The sequence below is a fragment of the Tasmannia lanceolata genome, unplaced genomic scaffold (genome assembly GCF_043159265.1).
Source record: "Tasmannia lanceolata isolate RefF3 unplaced genomic scaffold, GAP_Taslan_0.1 ptg000023l, whole genome shotgun sequence".
Classification (NCBI taxonomy): domain Eukaryota; kingdom Viridiplantae; phylum Streptophyta; class Magnoliopsida; order Canellales; family Winteraceae; genus Tasmannia; species Tasmannia lanceolata.
Window position 1 is genome coordinate 19,388,265 of NW_027518700.1, and position 19,610 is coordinate 19,407,874.

Below are 19,610 nucleotides of genomic sequence, written 5' to 3' on the forward strand. Positions count from 1 at the left end.
TATCAAGGGCAGTACCACTATCACGTGTTTGTACGCCCACTCATATAATTTCTCAAGTTTCTATATGCCTCGTGTGAGTGAAATCCAATATTTTATCAAAAGTATATTGGGCCCTTTGTAGGATGATCCAAACCTTCGTTTGTCAGGCCCAACTTAAATAGGTTGTACTCATAGATCATCTCCATAGGATGGTCCTAACCCTCCGACCTATAGAGGTTTCTACAGTGCCCGCACGGATTCCATCATACCAATTTATTGGTTAAGTTTTGCTTAGCAATTCCTCGCACAGGGTTCTTTCCCCTTTTCTCAATGTCGAGTCTCAATGTGGAATAAATGTGGTATCGGCCAAAATTGGCCACTTACATGCTTCATGGCTACTGATAGGCCACCAAGACAGGCTAGGCCCTAGAACTTCTTGTGTGCTTATCCAGGACTGTATAGTCATTAGGTACCATCAAACTTTTAACCCAGTCCTCATCAGCTCTCATCATAAGTATCCGAACACAAGTCCCTCAAGCCAAATGTTAGTCCATCCAAATGCGAGCAAGAGCAAGCTCAGTAGCACGGATGGGCTATAGAATGGCTTAGAGATCGCCAGTATATATATGCAAACAAGTAGTGTCAAGTGTGTAGGACCTTTAAGGCCTTGTACCAAGAAGATTGGCCTTAACATGTGCGTATGTTAAGGCTTCACACTCAAGTAGAAGATAAGTTTTTTTTTAAAAAAGGAGGCTTAATGCATCTTAAAGTGCCCACATATTATTTTTTGAGTCTTAAAAGGTAGAGTATTATGTGGTGAAAGATAAGAAATACTCTTCAATGCAGCTGTTAAATGCATATGTCTCCAGTCCATGTCCAAAGCTCTTGTAAATCTCAGGCACTTTGGGGGATAGCCTTTTCACCAGTTTGTGATTTGATGTCCAACTTTTTCATCATATTATCTCTAATCAATCTCCTCATGATCTTCCCTGACGGTGACTTGTGGATTGTGTCAACAAAGTGTAGCACTCTCACTCTCTTGTAAGTGGCTACATTGGAAGCAACATAATTCATGATATCTTCTTCAGTCTCCTTTGCATTTGGGTTCATCACTACACAAGCAACTGGGATTTGTCCAGCTTCTTCATCAGGTAATCTACAATCAAGAAACAGTTTAGATTCAAAAATAATTTTGGCCAATACTCTTTCGTGAATCAATTTTATGCAAACAAAAAGGAAAAAGAAAAGAAAGAAAACTTACGGGACGACAGCTGCATCTTCGACTGAAGGATGAGAGAGAAGGATGGCCTCTAGCTCTGCAGGAGCCACCTGTAAGAAAAAAAAATATTATTAAGATTTTCCTTTAAAATGATCATAATAAATATACCAACAATTAGGCCGGGTTTAGGATTTTTAGAATCGATTTTGAGTTCAAAACTAATTCTTGGCAAAGTTTAGGCTCTGTTCGTTTTCAATTTTGAGAAATTGATTTTGAGGCCAAAAGTAATTATTGGACTCAAATTTGCATATAATTTTGAGTCCAATAATCAGTTCCGGACACAAAATTTCATTAAATTTCATTTAATTTTGGACTCAGAGTTGTTATTAAAACCTTGTAAATGTAAATTTCTCTAGATATTAGGAAAATGATATCAGCACACCAACTTTTTGTTATGGGTGCGCTCTAGCTTGTTTTTTCTCTTTTAATTGGCTTGTAAGAGTTTTTTAGGAACCGTAATGACCTTTTGACAGCTTTTCAAATACTAGAAGACAAGATAGGTGAGCGCATATATCAAAACATGGTTGTGTTGATATCATTTCCCAATTTAAAACATCCAAATCCAAATCTATACCATAAAAGAAAATGACACATGGCACTTGCTATGGGTGAACATTATTCACTAGGAAAATGCATGCTTTTATGACTAAATTTTTAGAGGGCCGTTTAGAAAAAAAAAGAAACACTTTTAAGTGCTAATCCCACATGAGGGTCCTGATTCAAACAATCAACACACCCCAACTGTTAAAATGGGTGTAAAACAAATTGTATGCCCATTTGTACTTTAAAATGGGCATGAAATTTGTTTTACACCTAATTTACATTGAGGCTCTGTTTCTTTGTAAAACAAATTGTATGCCCACTTTTAAGTGGAAAAAAAAATGGGCATAAAATTTGTTTTAAGCCCATTTTGCGTAGAAAGAAATGTAGAGAAACAGAACCTATAGAAACTCGATAAGTCCCTTTTAACATCATTAGTGTAAACTAAGACAATTACCTGGAAACCTTTGTACTTGATCAATTCCTTAATGCGGTCCACGATAAAGACATCTCCGTCATCGTCTATGTAACCGACATCGCCGGTGTGGAGCCACCCTTCCGAGTCAATGGTCCGATCTGTTTCTTCCTTGTTTTTGTAGTAACCTATAGTACAAGATCGCCGTACTATTAGTACACTTAATGACAAAGATAACAACTATTAGTATGATAATGCGGCAATTAATGATATAATTGTTGATAAAAGAATGATTTTCTTCTTTCTCCATAATAAAAAGGTTTTTTTACAAGGAAGTCCATTGAACCTTCTACTCTAGATTAGTAACAACACCCTCTTTAAGCCTAGAAATTGCAACTAAGCCTCTACTTTTTACATAAATTTGAAAATGACTTTATCTTAAATCTAGAAAAAAATGATTCTTAGTTATAATTTCCAAGTTTAAGAGGACGTTGTTATAGAGTTTTAGTATGATGTAGGTATTTTAAAAAAATAAATACAGTGGGACTCACCCCCTGTTCGATGATCCAAACCATTCATTCATTGGGCGCTAACATAAATAGGTTGTGCCCTAAAAAATCATCACTATATGATGATCCCAAGTCTCCGGTCCTTGAAGGTTTCTATAATATGCACCGTCCTCCTACAGATCGGAGGGTCAAGATCATCAAATAGGGATGATTTTGGTGCACGAACAATTTACATTGGTGCCCAACAAATGAATGGTTTGGATCTTAGAACAAGGTAGGACCCACTGTATTTAAAATAAAATAAAATAGCGCAGCTGTATAAAGACCGTAGTTAGCAAAACGTGATTCGGCAAAAAAAGGGGACGGCAAAAGTTCGAGTTTAATACGGTACTAGTTCAAAAAAACATAATAAAAAAAACAGAAATTCAGGAAAATGAGTTCAGAATTATGCCATTTACAAAATATGGAGGTGTTAAACTTGGAAAGTTGGCTAAAAGAGTTTTAAACGGCACACCAATAAAACGCGTTTTTTCCGTTTAAAACGGAGTTTTGCTAACTATGGTAAAGACATCAAATGAAAACTTTGTTAAAATATAAAATTCTTATATAGGGACTTCTATATATAATAAAAAAAACTAATAAAAGGGCGTTGCTAAGGGCACTCCCATTTTGTGATACCTTCAACCTTGTTGGTTAGCGGGGTCATATGACCCCGTCAGCCAATAGGGAATTTAGGAAGTGTGTGGGTAAAATTCACATATGAGAAAGAAAATTTCAGTGCTGAAACGAGAAAAGGGGCATACCTAGCATTATACACTTGCTTCTTACACAAATTTCACCAGGTGTGTTCTTTGGGAGAGATCTTCCAGTGTCAGGATCAATGAATTTGAGCTCCAAGTTGGGTAGTATGAATCCTACAGACTTCTTCTTTGAAATGAAATGTCCTTGACTTGGATCACCATGTGTAAGAGTTATGCAGCTATGCTCAGTCAACCCATATGCCTAATGAAAGGTAGAAAAATATGAAACTGTTTATTATATTTGAAAGTAGCACTCTTTGTAAACCAGTGTGTTCAATGTAATGTATAAGAGAAAAGCCTCCTTTTGTTTTGCATATATATGGAAGTACTCCTTGCCCTCTCTCTTTCATCACATATGAAAGTATTCTTGATTGATATTTGTTTGTCCAAGGGAGATAATGTTTGCAAAACATATGAAAGTATTCTTGATTGATATTTGTTATCATTTTCAGTCCATGAAAAACGGGCGTAAAACCTCGTGCCCATTTTTAAGTGGAAAAATGGTTGTAAACTTTGTTTTATGCCCATTTATGTCGAACAAAACGGGCACAAACAGGTGGTGTGGAAATACTGGAAATGGGTGGAAATATCATTTATCTTTCCCTATATGGGAAGTACAAAAGAACAACACCATTACATATGGAAGCAACCCTATTTGGCTTCCCTCTTTCTCATATGAAAGTACTAGTGGGACAACCCGTGCGATGCTCTGGGCACGGGTGAAGGTCATTTTTGATAAAAAAAAAAGAAACAGCAAGACAATGAAAGTAGAATAAAGAACAAACATATGAGTGAACAATGCTTATGAGAGAATGGAAGTTGACTAAAAGAAATCAGGATATGGTGGATGGGATACAATGCATCAGACGCAAAGATGCATCTTGTTCGAGAGACCAAAGCATAAAGAGCAAGCTATGAACATAAAAGAAAATACTAAAGTAATGTAAAAAGCCATCTTCAACAAAAAAGGAAGAATAAATTAAGAGAAAAACCACTATGTGTTAATTCAAATACAAAGAGTTGATACATAAGATATTAAAGGCCTATTTGGATAATCACGTCGGCCTTAAACATTAGAAAGGAAAAAGAAGAAATTTCATCATATACGTAAGATTGCATGTAGTTCGTCCTTCATAAAAGGTTCTCTGATAATAAACTTGAAAGTCTTTTGTGCACAATAAATCAAACCAACTTAGTAAAAAAAAACAACGAAAATGTATGAAGAAGCTATTTCTATTCGGGAATGCCTGTGTCCCTAAAGATTCAAACAACAACTTTCCTTCTTCATTGGTGTGTATCTTGTGAACCCTTTCTGTCAGCCTACCAAACACACAGACCCAAGCCAAATAATTTTTCATAAAAAAATCTAATAAAAGACAAAAGCCACTCTAAGTCATATTGCCTAGGTCAAGCATGCTTAGCCTCAAAATTCTTCATATAAGCTACCAATATACCAAAAGCATGTGAACATAAAATGCCCATCAATGTTTGACTTACATTCCTTATAAGGCCCTGTTTGGTTTGAATCGCACGGTTTTTTTCGAAAAGGTTGGAAAGGTAAAAATATCTGTACAAAAAAAAGATGATTTGAACCAAATTAACCTATTCAATTTTATATAGATTGACCTTCAATTTTCACTGACATTCGTCTAAATTGACCATAATCTTATCATTTTCATCTACATTGTGTAAAGGAAAAACTTTTCCAAGAAAAAAATTACCATCTATGCTTGGTATTTATTTGCGAGCCCCATCGCCTTCTTAATTAAGTATGAAACTCATCTCTCCCTCTCTCTCATGACATACGGAAGTATTCTTGATTAGTTTTTCCTTGCCTAGAGAAATGATATTTCCACCCCCTTTTGCTATTCTTTTCCTAAAATTGGCTGCATTTTGACCGGCCCTTTTTGTTATCAATTTAAGTAAAATGAGAATGGTTAAATACTGGAAAAGGAGCAGTGTGAATATATGACTTGTCTTTGACCAGATGAAAAGTACAGAAAGTTAGGTTGGCTTAGGGGTTTTGCTTAGTTTTTGGGTCCACGTCATAAAACCCTTTGTTTGATTGCCATATAGCATTGAAATCCCGGAAGGCTACTAATTATGTCTCTTGGTTGTCAAACTCCCAACAAAATCCAAGCAAAGATTTTCTTGGGAATGACGCCTTCTCCTATCCATATTGTTAATAACTCTCCCTGCCACTACTCTACGAGGTTGGCAACCAAACACTTCCACCACTCCCTATTAACCTACTTACACCACTACTCTACGAGGTGATTAACTATCTGCAACCAAAATGACCATTAAAATATGGAAGTAAGCCTCCCTCTCTGTCATGCACAGAACATTTTTTTTTTCATGCTTGAAAAGAACTTAGGTAGTGCGATATGAAGCTTGTGATAGTAATTCTATTTGCAATTATAGGAACCCAAATCAAATTATTTGAACACAATTTAGAAAAGAAAAGAAGCCTTACCTCTTGAACTTGGACTCCAGGGAACTTTTGCTCGAAGGCGGTCTGGAGCTCGGGCGCGAGGGGAGCCGCCGCCGTCATGATCGCCTTGAGCTTCAGCTTTCCAAGATCGAACTCGTCGACAATCGGATTCTTAACTAACGCCAATATGATCGGCGGCACGATCGGAGCGAAATTCACTTCATGAACTATCATTGCACTTAGGAAAGTCCTCAGCTCGAACCTCCCCATCGCTACAATCTTCCCTTTGTTCTTGAGAGTGGCACAACAAATCCCAGTAATCCCATATATATGGAAGAAGGGCATTAGTCCAAGTGTACAGGTCTTGCCTACCAAGTCAGGGCCCACACTGAAAAGGGTTGAGCAGAGGTTGGCTACTAAGTTTTTGTGGCTTAGCATTACACCTTTGGACATCCCTGTGGTCCCAGAAGAGTATGGTAGTGCACACAAGTCTCCCTGGCCCACCACCTCCTCGGCCTCCTTGGGGCCCGAACGTTCGCCTGCGACTAATAGATCATCCCAGTAAATTGCGCTTTCCACACGATCTTCGCCCACAATGATGATTGGGAGGTTGAGAATCTTCACCTGTTGGAAGTTTAAATTAAATTTATGTAAATAGAGGAATGCTAAATTGAAGGGTGCCCTATGGCCCTGTTTGCATTGCAAGAAAAGCATTTCTTACGGAATTATTTATTTTTTGCATGGATCGGTTTTTGACTTGGTGGTAGGGAAGACATATTGTTTCTTCATGAGAAAGAGTTTTTATATGGTGTAAACCCATATACTCAAGCATTTTTCAAAAAGTATTGCACTGGTCACACCATAGGATGATCCAAACTGTCCATTAGATGGGCCACAATGCAAATAGGACAATATAAGTAGGACTTACGACACTTTGATGGATAGTCCCACTTGACTCAGAATAGCTTGTGACCCGGACTCATAAACTAAGATCCGAAAAGCACTCCAAAAAGGATAATGGATCTAATGAAATACTATTAGAATGTATGAGCCACTATTTATACCTTGGAACCACTACATAGTGGTAAATAGTGGTTCTCACTGTATAATTAGTGGTTCTGAGTGTTTAAACTACTATGTATACACTCATTCTCACTTTTTATAGTGGTTTTGACTGTAATTGTGGTTCCCAAGAATCTTGAAACCACAATTCGTGCTTGGAAGGATTTAATTGTTGTTTCTTTCATCTAAATGTGGTTCTGAGTGTTTAAACCACTGTTTATAAATTCATGACAACTTTGAGCCCCAATGAAATACTATTAGAATGTATGAACCAATATTTATACCCCGGAACCACTATTTATACCTCAGAATCACTGCATAGTTATAAATAATGGTTCCTAGGTATAATTAGTGGTTCTGAGTGTTTAAAACCCTATAAATACATTCATTCTCACTTTTTATAGTGGTTTTGAATGCATAAAATTTTCAATCTCACAATTTAAACTCTTGGAACAAGTATTAGGCCATCTAAACTATAAGCCATCATAAGATCTTGGTGTATTGACAACTATTTAACCCATTGTTCATAAATTCATTGCAACTTTGACACCCAATGAAATACCAGTAGAATGTGTGAATCTTAATTTATACCTCAGAACTACTATTTATACATCGGAACCACTATATAGTGGTAAATGGTGGTTCCTAGGTATAATTATTGGTTTTGAGTGCTTAATCCCCTATTTATACACTGATCCTCACTTTTTATAGTGGTTTTGACTGCATAACCTTTTATTCTCATTATTTATACTCTCAAAACCACTATATAGTGGAGGTCTACATGGTGGTTAGGACCATATAAATAGATTAGAGGTCTACATGGTGGTTAGGACCGTATAAATAGATTACCTAAGTGTTTAAATAGTGGTTTTGATATTCTACATAGGGTCATCACTGTATTTCCACATTTAGAATGGATGACATATTGTGGATGGTTGATGCATGACAAATGTTGATTTGTATTGGATGGCAGATGTTGCTTTTACTTGTGTTGTTGTGGATGGCTTTTACTTATGTTGTTGGTTCATGTATTGTATCGGTTCATGCATGACATATCTTGTCATTGTACAGGTTCATGTAATTGGCTTGCACTTGTGTATGCATGCTTAGATAGTGTAATGGTCATGGCCATGGCCCCCCCAATTGGATATTCCGGCCCCCCAATTGGATCATGTCAGCATCTACCTCCAAAAAAAAAGAGTATCCAGTCGACCCTTTTACCATCTGCTCAAACAGGTACTAAATACGAATATAGGTCGACCTACAAGTCGACCTTTTCACCTTCTAGAGAAACAGGTACCAAAAAGCCTTCATGGGTCGACCTGCAAGTCGGCCTTTTCACCGTCTGGTCAAACAGGTTCGAAAAGCCTAGATGGGTCGATCGGCAAGTCGACCTTTTTACCATATTGACAAACAGGTACCAAAAGTCCTCACCAAAGTGAGCATATGCAGGAAGGGTGCGGTCAGAAGCCTCGGCATTTCCACACTTAATTTCATGTATAAGGACCTTCGCATTGAAAGCTTTTTTGAAGCTTATGGTTACACCCCAATGAAGTACTATTAGCTTGTGTGAAGCAATATTTCTACTCTAGAACCACTATTTATACCTGGGAACCATTATTTATACCTACGCAGAACCACTACATTGTGGTAAATAGTGGTTCGTAGGTATAATGAGTGGTTCTGAGTGTTTAAAACCCTATAAATACAGTCATTGTCACTTCTTATAGTAGTTTTGACTGCATAACTTTGAATTTCAATCTCACAATCTAAACTCTCGGAACAAGTATTAGACCATCTAAATTATGAACCACCATAAGATCTGACTGTTTAGACAACTATTTAACCCACTGTTTATAAATTCATTGCAACTTTGACACCCAATGAAATACTATTAGATTGTGTGGAGCAATATTTATACTCTGGAACCACTATTTATACCTTGGAACCACTATTTATACCTCGGAACCACTACATAGTGGTAAATAGTGGTTCCTATGTAGGGGTGTAAATGGATATTCGGAAATTCGATTACCGTCCGCATCCGAATCCATTTAAAGCGAATATTATCCGAATCCGTTTCAAGCGGATATTATCCGAATCCGTTTATGAGATATCCGGCTCTTAGCGGATGCGAATCTGGTAAATGGTATATCAGATCCGAATAATATCATTAATATTTATTTTTAGTAATGACACACTATCTTTTGTTTCTAAAAGAAAAGTGAATTTTCTTTTTAGAAAAAAAAAAAACAAAAATGGCCCAAACCCATTCCATCATATAAAAAAAAAGGAAAAACCCAAAAACCACTATCAACACTATCATCCATCCCACCGCCTCCCTCTCTCTCTCTCTGCCTTTGTTTTAAAAGGAAGAAGAGGATCTCATATATTTTAGGGTTTGAAAGTTAATTTTGTGAAGAGAATGTAGAGGTCTAGTTTTAGGGTTTGAAAAATTCATTCGAGTAAGAAGGAGAAAAAAGATAAAGTGCCGCAATAAAATGTTCGAATTTACCAAATAAACGGATACGGATAATATCCGAATTCGAACAATATCCGGCGGATACGAATTCGGTAATATATATTAAATATCCGTCTAATCCGAATCCGAATCCGAATTCGGATAGTGTATACTGTAATCGAATTCGGATATAGCCATATCCGCTCCGAATTTGATCCGTTTACACCCCTATTCCTATGTATAATTGGTGCTTCTGAGTGTTTAAATACTGGTTCCCAGATATCAACAGTAGTTCCGAGAACAAAATATTGATTCTACACATTTAAATAGTGGTTGTAATTGTATAAACATGAGTTTCATCTGAGTTTACTCTAAATAGAAACATAGAGGGCATTAGAGAGATAGAGAGATTATGACAATACACCATAGCATTGTAAAGAGGATGATGACAATAACAAATGCCTAACAAAACCATAACAAATCTCTAACAAATAAACAAGATGATGACAATACACCATAGCATTGTAAGGAACATGTTAAACCTATGCAAATGTATCACAATGGACCTACCAGAGAAGCTTAGGTTTCATAGCCAAAGAAAAATAAAGAGATCCAACAAAATCTAGATTTTAGGAGATGGGAGTTTCACCTCTCTGCAATGGAATTTCAATGGATTTTTACAACAGACAATGGAGTTTCATTTTGGCGTGGGGAAGAAGAAGGTAAAAATGTTAGGTGAAATGCATTGGGATCCATTGCTTCCTTTCATGGAGGGAAAACCAACACAAGGGAATTTTGGTCTTAAAACATTCATTGGGATGAGTTTCACCCCTTTTTGAGAATTTAGCCAACTCAACAATTTTTTGAGATTTTCAGATAAAAATCACATTTTTTTTTAGAATTTTCCCTTGAATTAAGCTTTAATTTTAGGGTATTTGTTCTTCAGTTGTGACTTGTGACTAGGGCTGCAACTCGAGCCGGGTTTTACCCGACCCGCATCGACTCAACCCGAAAATAGCCTGGGTTGGGTTCAGGTTTCATGGGTTTCGGGTCAAGCCGGGTTGAGCATTCAAAAGCCCGCATGAATCTCGGGTCGAGCCAGGTTTGAAGGGGCCCGACCCGACCCGAGTTACATAAGTTATAGTATGTACATTTTTTTCTATTGTTAGTTAAAAGTTAAAAGTGAAAACCCACGCACCCACTGTTACTGTATGTGAGTGTAATTTCTGCTTCTATGAGTTGAGTTGATTCAAGTGTTTGATTCAGCATTGTTTGATTGTAATTACAACATTGTTTGATTACAACATTGTTTGATTCAAGTGTAATGTGAGTGTAATTACATCATTGTTTGATTCAAGTGTAATGTGAGTGTAATTTTTGCTTCTATGAGTTGAGTTGCCTTGCCAAACAAGAATTTTCCTTAAAAAATTGCGTCAACGTGAAAAAACCCGACCCGAGATTTATCATGGGTATGGCCGGGTTTGAGAATCGTGGGTTTTCCGAAAAAAAGCCCAACCCGATCCGAGATATTTCTCGGGTAGGGTTGGGTTCTCCAAAACCCGACCCGGCTGACCCGAGTTGCAGCCCTACTTGTGACCTATATAACTTGGTTTATTGTTTGCATGGTTTGGGGATGCGGTCTAGTTTTGGGCCGTTTTGCTTCACAACTTTGTCATTCTGGTTCCCCTGCCATTTATGTATAATTGTAAGGCGGGTTTGTGTATAAAAAAAATGAAGGAAGAAATATCACATGAAAAAGAAATTCAGGGTATTGTAGGTTAGCAATTTTCATTAAAAATAGGGAAAATCTTTATTTCTGAGAAAATATTTCCACGACAAATATGTTTTACCAAATGCTGGAAAATTTTATTTTCTAGACAAGTTTTCCTGAATTATTTTTTCCATCCAACCAAACAGCCCCTTAGAATTATCGAACCTCCCTCAAATCGAGATGTGGAAATAAGAAGTTTGAAAACCAAAACTAGGTAAGAGACTTGGAGTGTGTCTCGATCTTAGGTCCTGTTTGGATTGCAAGAAAAAATTCAAATGGAAATTATTTTCCTACGATAATTTCTTTTTCCATGATTTAGAGGAAAATGATATAATTGTGGTTAATTTGCAGGGATATGGACGTACAAATAACGGCGAATGACGAGCATTGAGCCAACCAAGTAACCTAAGTTGTGACTATTGGACAAAAAGGAAAAGGGTGAGATTGTTAAAATACATCTGATCAGATCTAGAAAGAGATCTGACCGTCGGATTGTTAGAGTGGTAGGTGGGGTAACTTAGCCTTTAGTATTAGGGTCTAAGAGAGCACTTTGTTGCCCTAACCTACCACGCAAACAATCCAACGGTCAGATTGTTAGGGTGGTAGATAGGGCAACTTAGCCTTTAGTTTTAGGGGCTAAGAGAGCAAGGGACACATTGTTGCCCTAACCTACCACCCAAACAATCCAAACGGTCAGATCTTTCTAGATTTGATCTGATATATTCTAACATAGCCGGTGTTAAGCTTAATCTCTCATCAACTTGAGAACAAGAGCTAATGTTATATATCTCATAGTAAATATACCAGACTCACAAACTCACCTTCCCATAAGTAGATGCATTTGTGACAATTAACTTGGCATCTGCATCCTTCACCTGGTTTTCTATCTCCAACCCAAGCATTTGAGGGTTCGCCCCCGAGAAAACACCTCCGGCCGTCATTATCCCTAAGGCAACAGTAGCATATTCCGCCACGTTCGGCAGCACCACCACCACTACTTGACCCTTCCTCAACCCTATAGATCTCAAAGCCTTTGCGAACCTCTGGGTGTCTCGAACAATCTGGGATTAATGATTATGAAATAATTGATAAGAAAGATCTTTTTTATTTCACGATTCATAAAAAAAAAATCAACCCATCCTATCCAAAAATATTTTTTTTTTGATTGGATGGGAATGAACGAAGAAATGTTATATCGTCTCATATCGAATATGGAAAACTACCTGACCGTACGTATACTCCTTTCCGGTGAAGGCTTCCACGATTGCCACCTTGTCGGCGAATAACTCGGCCCCTTCGAGTACAAACTCCGGCAGCGTTACATTTTCCGGCACCGAAACTGCCGGAAGTCGGCTTGTGAAGATGTGTTCTTCCTCTTCTTGCAAGGTTTGTTCTAAATGTTTTCCCATTGTTTTGATGTGGGGAGAAAGGAGAGTTTAGGAGGGGTTTTAAAGGGGAGGGATTATAAATTTCTACTCATGTTTGAAGAAGGATTAGTGGGTTGGATTAAAGATTAGATGGAAAATGCATTTAGAGTGACAGTGTTAAGTAAATGAGCGGTGGAAAACGAGATTTGGGGGATGTATCAGAACCTTTTGCCAATTTAGGTAGTTGAGTCATGGGCTGTGCAATGCCTCTCTAATTAAAAATCACCATCAATTCTTCCTATATTTGGTTTGGTGAAGATCTTAGGTTGATATTTGGAGTGATACACTGGAAAGTGTATACACTGATTAAATGGTGTATACACTTAAAGAGGCGTTAGATACCAAGTCCTCCAAACACTTGTGTTTTTCAGCACTGCATGCTAACGTAAAATCCGCAACCAAATCCATAGAAGGTCAAGAAATCTAGGCATTTAAGGACCATTCGGAATAAAAAAACGAGTGAAATGACAAAAATGCCACCACTTCAGGGCAATGCCATTGGCTAGAAAATTAACCCATGAAAAGACATGTTTTGTATGACTAGTGCAAGAGCATTAATCTGCAGAAAAGTTGAAGGTTTTTATCTGAAAATTGTAAGTGGGTAGCAAACAATAATATCCAGAAAAAAAAATATTAGGTTGGGAAAGGACATGGTTATTTGCTATAAAATGAAGAAGGAATTTTCCATAGCCTGTCTCAAAGAAAGATCAAGAAGTGAAGAATATATCTCCAACCACAATAAGCCCTTTAATCTACAATGTATAACTCATATTAAAGTCAAGGGAAAGTGATTTGGCTCTAGGTTACAATATGTGGGTTGAGCCTGTAGCTCATTAGTAAAGACAATGTTCTTCAACCATGAGGTTAGAGGTTCAATCCCAGCTTCCCTACCAAAAAAAAGTGTGTGTGAGTGTGTGTATTGCTTGTTTCTTTGTAAAGGGGTTTTATTTTTCCTCTTCATGTAGCTTGTAGAGTCAAAGGTTCTATGTCCTCCTCTTGTAACTTAAACCCTAGGCTTTGTTAAAGATTTTTCAAAATCAAGTGTTTTTGGTCAAAACAATTTTTGGAAAATATTTTCTTTAAGTGTGTTTTGGAAAAAGAAAAACTTTTCTTTGGAAATAATTGCTTTTTGCAAGAGAAAGAGAATAGTGTAATGTAGTTGAAAAGATAGTCCCAAATCGGATGAGAGAAAAGAAAGAGAAGGGCTTATAAAGCACTACACTTTTCTATTACTTGTTTGATTGCACATTGGGTTGAACCCATGGTTGGACCCGCGGGACGGTGCAACGCACCGTTCGCGCACGCGCACACGCACGCGCGGCGTGGGCAATGGGCTATAGGGCGCATAGTGGCGCTTTTTTAGGCGCACTTTGCACTTCGCACGCCGCATCGTAGCGAGGAGCGATTGGAGCCTTTAATTTTTCCAGATCTGATCTGGACCGTTGGATCTAGACGATTGTGGATCGGTCTAGTGGGTGGGCCGAAAGTTCAAAGGCCCATCAAGCCCAAGCCCAGTGTCGAATAGTTCGATTGGGTTGGGCTTTGATTCGAGCACAACGGTCGGCCCAGCGGGCCCAGTGCTCCAACGGTCAGTGGGTGCGATCCATTGGGTTGTGTCCCTTCCCAACGGTCAAGGATCTAAGGGGTGCGATCTGTACCATAGATGGATCATCTAACGGTTAGATGGGAGGACGGGAATTTAAATATCCCAACAGACTCTCTAGGATTGATCTGGTTCGTTGAATCGCGTATGGGCGCGATCTAACGGCCAGAATTCAAACCGATCTGGAAAGACTCTATACAGGGGTGCTTTTCACACTGAAAAGACACCAGAGGCTCTATAAAAGTTGCAGAACCCAACCATTTCAAAGGACAATCGAATTTACCCATTTCTGGATAAATTCTTAAGACTTCTAGTGCATTATACTCTCTTTCTTGCTCCCACCAAAATTCGTTTTACTAAACTATTTTCTTATTGTTTATCTAATTACTGTTATACTGCAGTAACAGAAATTAGACTGATTCTCTCAGGCTTGTAAGATTCTAAGGGCATTTCGGATTTGACTCCGCTTGTGCATAGCGTCGTCAAATTAGTAGGACATTCCTACTGGCTTCATTGTATCTTGGAGGCAGTTCGCGGATCCCCTTTGTACACTTCTAGTGGGGGCGAAATCTGTCTTAAGGAAAGCGATTTCGCGCCTTGAACCAAACTAGTTACTGCTTTTTTCTTTCCAACAGATACATAATTATTTCTCTAACAATCTTAAGACAGATTTATCTTTGCTTCAATGGCGTTGTACTCAATCCGTCAAATGTCCCAAGACTTTGTCAAACTTGAGCGATTTGACAAAGGGAATTTCAAGCGATGGCAGAAGAAGTTGCACTTCATCCTTACGTCGCTCAAAGTAGTTCGAGTTCTCACATCCCCAAGGCCGACAACAGTTGAAAATGAGACATTAGCGCAGGCTCGTGCAAGAATGAAATGGGAACAAGATGATTACATCTGCAAAGGGCACATCCTCAATGCTATGTCGGATACTTTGTTCGACATATATCAGGGAATGGGATCGGCAAGTGAGATTTGGAACGCACTCGAAGCGAAGTACATGGCGGAGGATGCTAGCAGCAAAAAATTCTCTGTGAGTCGTTTCCTGAATTATCGCATGGTAGATGATAGACCTGTTATTGATCAACTGCATGAAATCCAACACATGGTGAGTCAAATTCATTTGCAAGGCATTTTACTTGATGATTCCTTTATAATTCCGTCGATTATTGACAAACTTCCGCCAAGTTGGAAAGAATTTAGAAAAAGTCTTAAACACAAGAAAGAGGAGATTTCTCTTGATGACTTAGCTTTATGCCTCAGGATTGAGGAAGAGTCAAGGATTAGAGATCATAAAGATGATCATGAGAATTCTTCCTCTAAGATACACTTGGTGGAAAATGTCAATAAACCAAACCAACAAGGGAAAGGCAATCGGAAGAGAAACAAACACCCTGACAAGAAGAATAATAAGAATAAGAAAAGGAAGGGTGCTTGTTTCAATTGTGGCAAACCAGGCCACTACAAGAGTGAATGTCGACTTCTTAAAGATAAGAAGTCGGGAACACCAACAGACAACAACAAGTTTGTGGCCATGATTTCAGAAGCAAATATTCTTGAAGATGGCAATGATTGGTGGATTGACTCGGGTGCGACGAGGCATGTCTGCAAAGACAGGAATCTGTTTTCGACCTATGAAACGGTTGAAGATGGAAGTGTCCTTTACATGGGCAATTCGTCGACGGCAGAAGTCAAAGGAAGAGGCAAAGTAGAACTGGAATTTACATCCGGCAAGCGCCTCACTCTTACCGATGTCTTTCATGTACCTGAAGTGCGAAAGAATTTAGTTTCTGGAAGCATTCTTAACAAGAATGGCTTCAAGCTCGTATTTGAATCTGACAAATTCATTCTTTCTAAGGGGGGTACCTTTGTTGGAAAAGGATATATGTATGAAGGGATGTTTAAACTCAATATCAATAAAGTGAATGTCTTTGCTTATGTTGTTGACTCTTTATCTTTATGGCATAATCGTTTAGGACATGTTAATACTAGAAAAATGCATGATATGGTTAAGTTAGATTTAATTCCAAAATGTGAAATTGATTTAGTAGATAAATGCAAAATATGTATGCAAACTAAATTAATAACTAAACCATTTCCCTCAGTAGATAGAACTTCTAATCTGTTAGACCTTGTACATAGCGATGTATGCGATATACATAGTGTTCCTACCAAGGGAGGTAAAAAGTATTTTGTTACTTTTATAGATGATTTTACTAAATTTTGCTATGTATATTTACTTAGTCATAAAGATGAAGTGTTGGAAAAGTTTAAGGTTTATAAAACAGAAGTAGAAAACCAATGTGAAACATGCATTAAATGCCTTAGATCTGATAGGGGTGGTGAATACCATTTCCCTCTTTTCTGTGAATCAGTGGGCATAGTTCATGAAACTTCTGCCCCTTATACACCACAGCAAAATGGTGTAGCAGAAAGAAAAAATAGAACTTTAACTGAAATGGTTAATGCTATGCTTGTTAATTCTGGTTTGAATAAAAGTTTTTGGGGTGAAGCATTACTTACTGCTTGTTACATATTGAATAGGGTACCAAGTAAAAAGAATAATGTAACCCCTTATGAGCTTTGGAAGAAAAGAAAACCAAACTTGAATTATCTTAAAGTTTGGGGTTGTAGAGCCATTGTTAAAGTTCCTAAACCTAAATTAAGAAAATTAGGTGAGAAGGGTATAGAGTGTATTTTTTTAGGATATGCTAGCCATAGTAAGGCATATAGGTTTCTAGTTATAGAACCTAATGATTTTCTACAAATTAATACAATAATTGAATCTAGAGATGCCTTCTTTTATGAGAATAGGTTTACTTCAATTCCAAAAGAAGTTCAGCCTAGTAATACTGTGGAACTTTCTTTAGAACCACAAACAAAAGATGGTGAACCTAGTGAAATAAGAAGAAGTAAAAGAGATAGAAGTGAAAAGAGTTTTGGTCCTGACTTTGTTACTTACCTAGTAGAAGGGACAAGAGAAAAACTCAAATCTTCTATAATGTTAGATTTAAATGTAGAAAGTGACCCTCAAACCTATACGGAAGCCATAAAGTCACAGGATGTCGCTTTTTGGAAAGAAGCAATTAATGACGAAATGGATTCTATTATGGGTAATAAGACTTGGTATTTAGTTGATCTACCACCTGGATCTAAACCTATTGGGTGTAAGTGGATCTTCAAAAAGAAGATCAAAGTAGATGGAACTATAGAAAAGTTTAAAGCTAGGTTAGTTGCCAAAGGGTTTACTCAAAAACCCGGAATTGATTATTTTGATACTTATGCACCCGTTGCTAGGATTTCTACCATTAGAGTCTTGATTGCTCTTGCTTCCATATACAAACTTCACATTCACCAAATGGATGTTAAAACAGCATTCTTAAATGGTGAACTTGATGAAGAAGTGTATATGGAACAACCTGAAGGTTTCATTTTACCTGGTCAAGAGCATAAAGTCTGTAAATTAGTCAAATCTTTATATGGCCTAAAGCAAGCTCCTAAGCAATGGCATGAAAGATTTGATAAGGTGTTAGTCTCTAATGGTTATAGAATTCATGAGTCAGATAAATGTGTATATAGTAACTTTAAAGGTGGTAGTGGTGTTATTATATGTTTATATGTTGATGATATGTTAATATTTAGTACAGATTTTGAATGTATTCAAAGTACTAAATTATTTTTATCTCAAAACTTTGATATGAAAGATATGGGTGAAGCAGATGTGATCTTGGGTATAAGAATCATAAGACATAACAGTAGTTTGATTCTAACCCAGTCACATTATATTGAAAAAGTTCTTAAAAAGTTTAATCATTTTGATTGTTCACCTGCTTCAACTCCTTTTGATCCTAGTGGGAAGTTATATCTTAATTCTGGAAGGACTATTTCTCAACTAGGGTATGCTAGTGTGATTGGTAGCCTTATGTATGCTATGACCTGTACTAGGCCAGACATAGCATTTGCTGTGGGTAAGCTTAGTAGGTTTACCAGTAATCCAAATTTCTCTCATTGGAATGCAGTCTATAGAGTATTAAAATATTTAAAGAAAACTATAGACTATGGTTTATGTTATGGTGGGTATCCAACTGTAATAGAAGGATACACTGACGCTAGTTGGATAACTGAGCGTATAGATCATACATCAACCAGTGGGTGGATTTTCACCCTTGGTGGGGGAGCAGTCTCCTGGGTCTCTAAGAAACAAACATGCATTTCAACATCCACTATGGAAGCAGAGTTTATAGCTCTGGCAGCATGTTGTAAAGAGGCGGAATGGCTTCGGAATTTGTTATTGGAAATTCCGTTATGGCCTAATCCTATGCCATCGATTTATGTCCACTGTGATAGTCAGGCCACACTATCAAGGGCATATAATCATGTTTATAATGGTAAGTCCAGGCATATAGGACTTAGACACAGTACTGTGAGAGAGTTACTTACTAATGGAGTAATAACTATTGATTTTGTGAGATCAAGCCAAAATTTGGCTGATCCATTTACTAAAGCTCTTGCGAGAGATATGGTGTGTAAAACATCATTAGGGATGGGGTTAAAGCCATTACCAAATAGTCACCAATGATGGAACCTCGACTCAACACTTGAATAAATATCAAGTCTTGAGTTCAATGAGTCAAAGTACATCATATGGAGTGATTGCAAGCACTATAATATATATTATATTTCCATCCCAAGGTAAAGTGCTTGGTACCTGTAATGTATAAAAGGGAAAGGCTGAGCATTTGAGCTCTTAATAGACTTATAACAAAGTGTTGGAGTGTTATAGTTACAGGGGCACTCTTGATAAGTCTACCTATGTGAGTGTGGGAGTGGTGCCGCTTCCTATGAGACCTCGCTAGTTTCTAGAGCACTCATGAAACCAAGATATAGACACAAGGCCAATTCATGTGTCGGTTTTTTAGAAATTGCCTAAAGAGATAAATTCTTATGTGTGAGATGTGTCCGGTTAACCAAATAGAATCGCTAGTTCAAAGACATGTCTACTATGCAATTCTGGTTAACTTTGATGTGTTTTCACTAAGTAAAGGTTCAAATCGAAAGATACCTTTATTTATGCATAAAAATTCCAAGCCTGATGAGAAAATCTTTTTTGATTTTGAAAATGGTGGGGGATTGTTAAAGATTTTTCAAAATCAAGTGTTTTTGGTCAAAACAATTTTTGGAAAATATTTTCTTTAAGTGTGTTTTGGAAAAAGAAAAACTTTTCTTTGGAAATAATTGCTTTTTGCAAGAGAAAGTGAATAGTGTAATGTAGTTGAAAAGATAGTCCCAAATCGGATGAGAGAAAAGAAAGAGAAGGGCTTATAAAG

General features: G+C 37.4%; 1 protein-coding gene across 1 annotated transcript; it reads right to left on the minus strand.

The window, feature by feature from the left end:
- Positions 1-701: 701 nt before the first annotated feature.
- On the minus strand, positions 702-12,919 carry ACOS5 (acyl-CoA synthetase 5). Its single transcript, XM_077366614.1, has 7 exons — positions 12,474-12,919; positions 12,072-12,311; positions 5,999-6,580; positions 3,526-3,724; positions 2,256-2,401; positions 1,241-1,308; positions 702-1,135 (listed from the first exon to the last, which is right to left on the minus strand). The coding sequence occupies exons 1-7, from the start codon at positions 12,657-12,659 to the stop codon at positions 874-876; spliced, it is 1,683 nt and encodes a 560-aa protein (XP_077222729.1). The 5' UTR covers positions 12,660-12,919; the 3' UTR covers positions 702-873.
- Between the last annotated feature and the right edge of the window lie 6,691 nt (positions 12,920-19,610).

Bases quoted from the DNA above. Each gene is read 5' to 3' on its own strand.
- ACOS5 (XM_077366614.1), bottom strand. From the start codon at position 12,659: ATGGGAAAACATTTAGAACAAACCTTGCAAGAAGAGGAAGAACACATC. The intron at 12,312-12,473 runs GTAGTTTTCCAT...CATTAATCCCAG, and splicing joins AGGAGTATACGTACGGTCAG to ATTGTTCGAGACACCCAGAG. The intron at 2,402-3,525 runs GTATGCCCCTTT...CTTGTACTATAG, and splicing joins AAGCAAGTGTATAATGCTAG to GTTACTACAAAAACAAGGAA.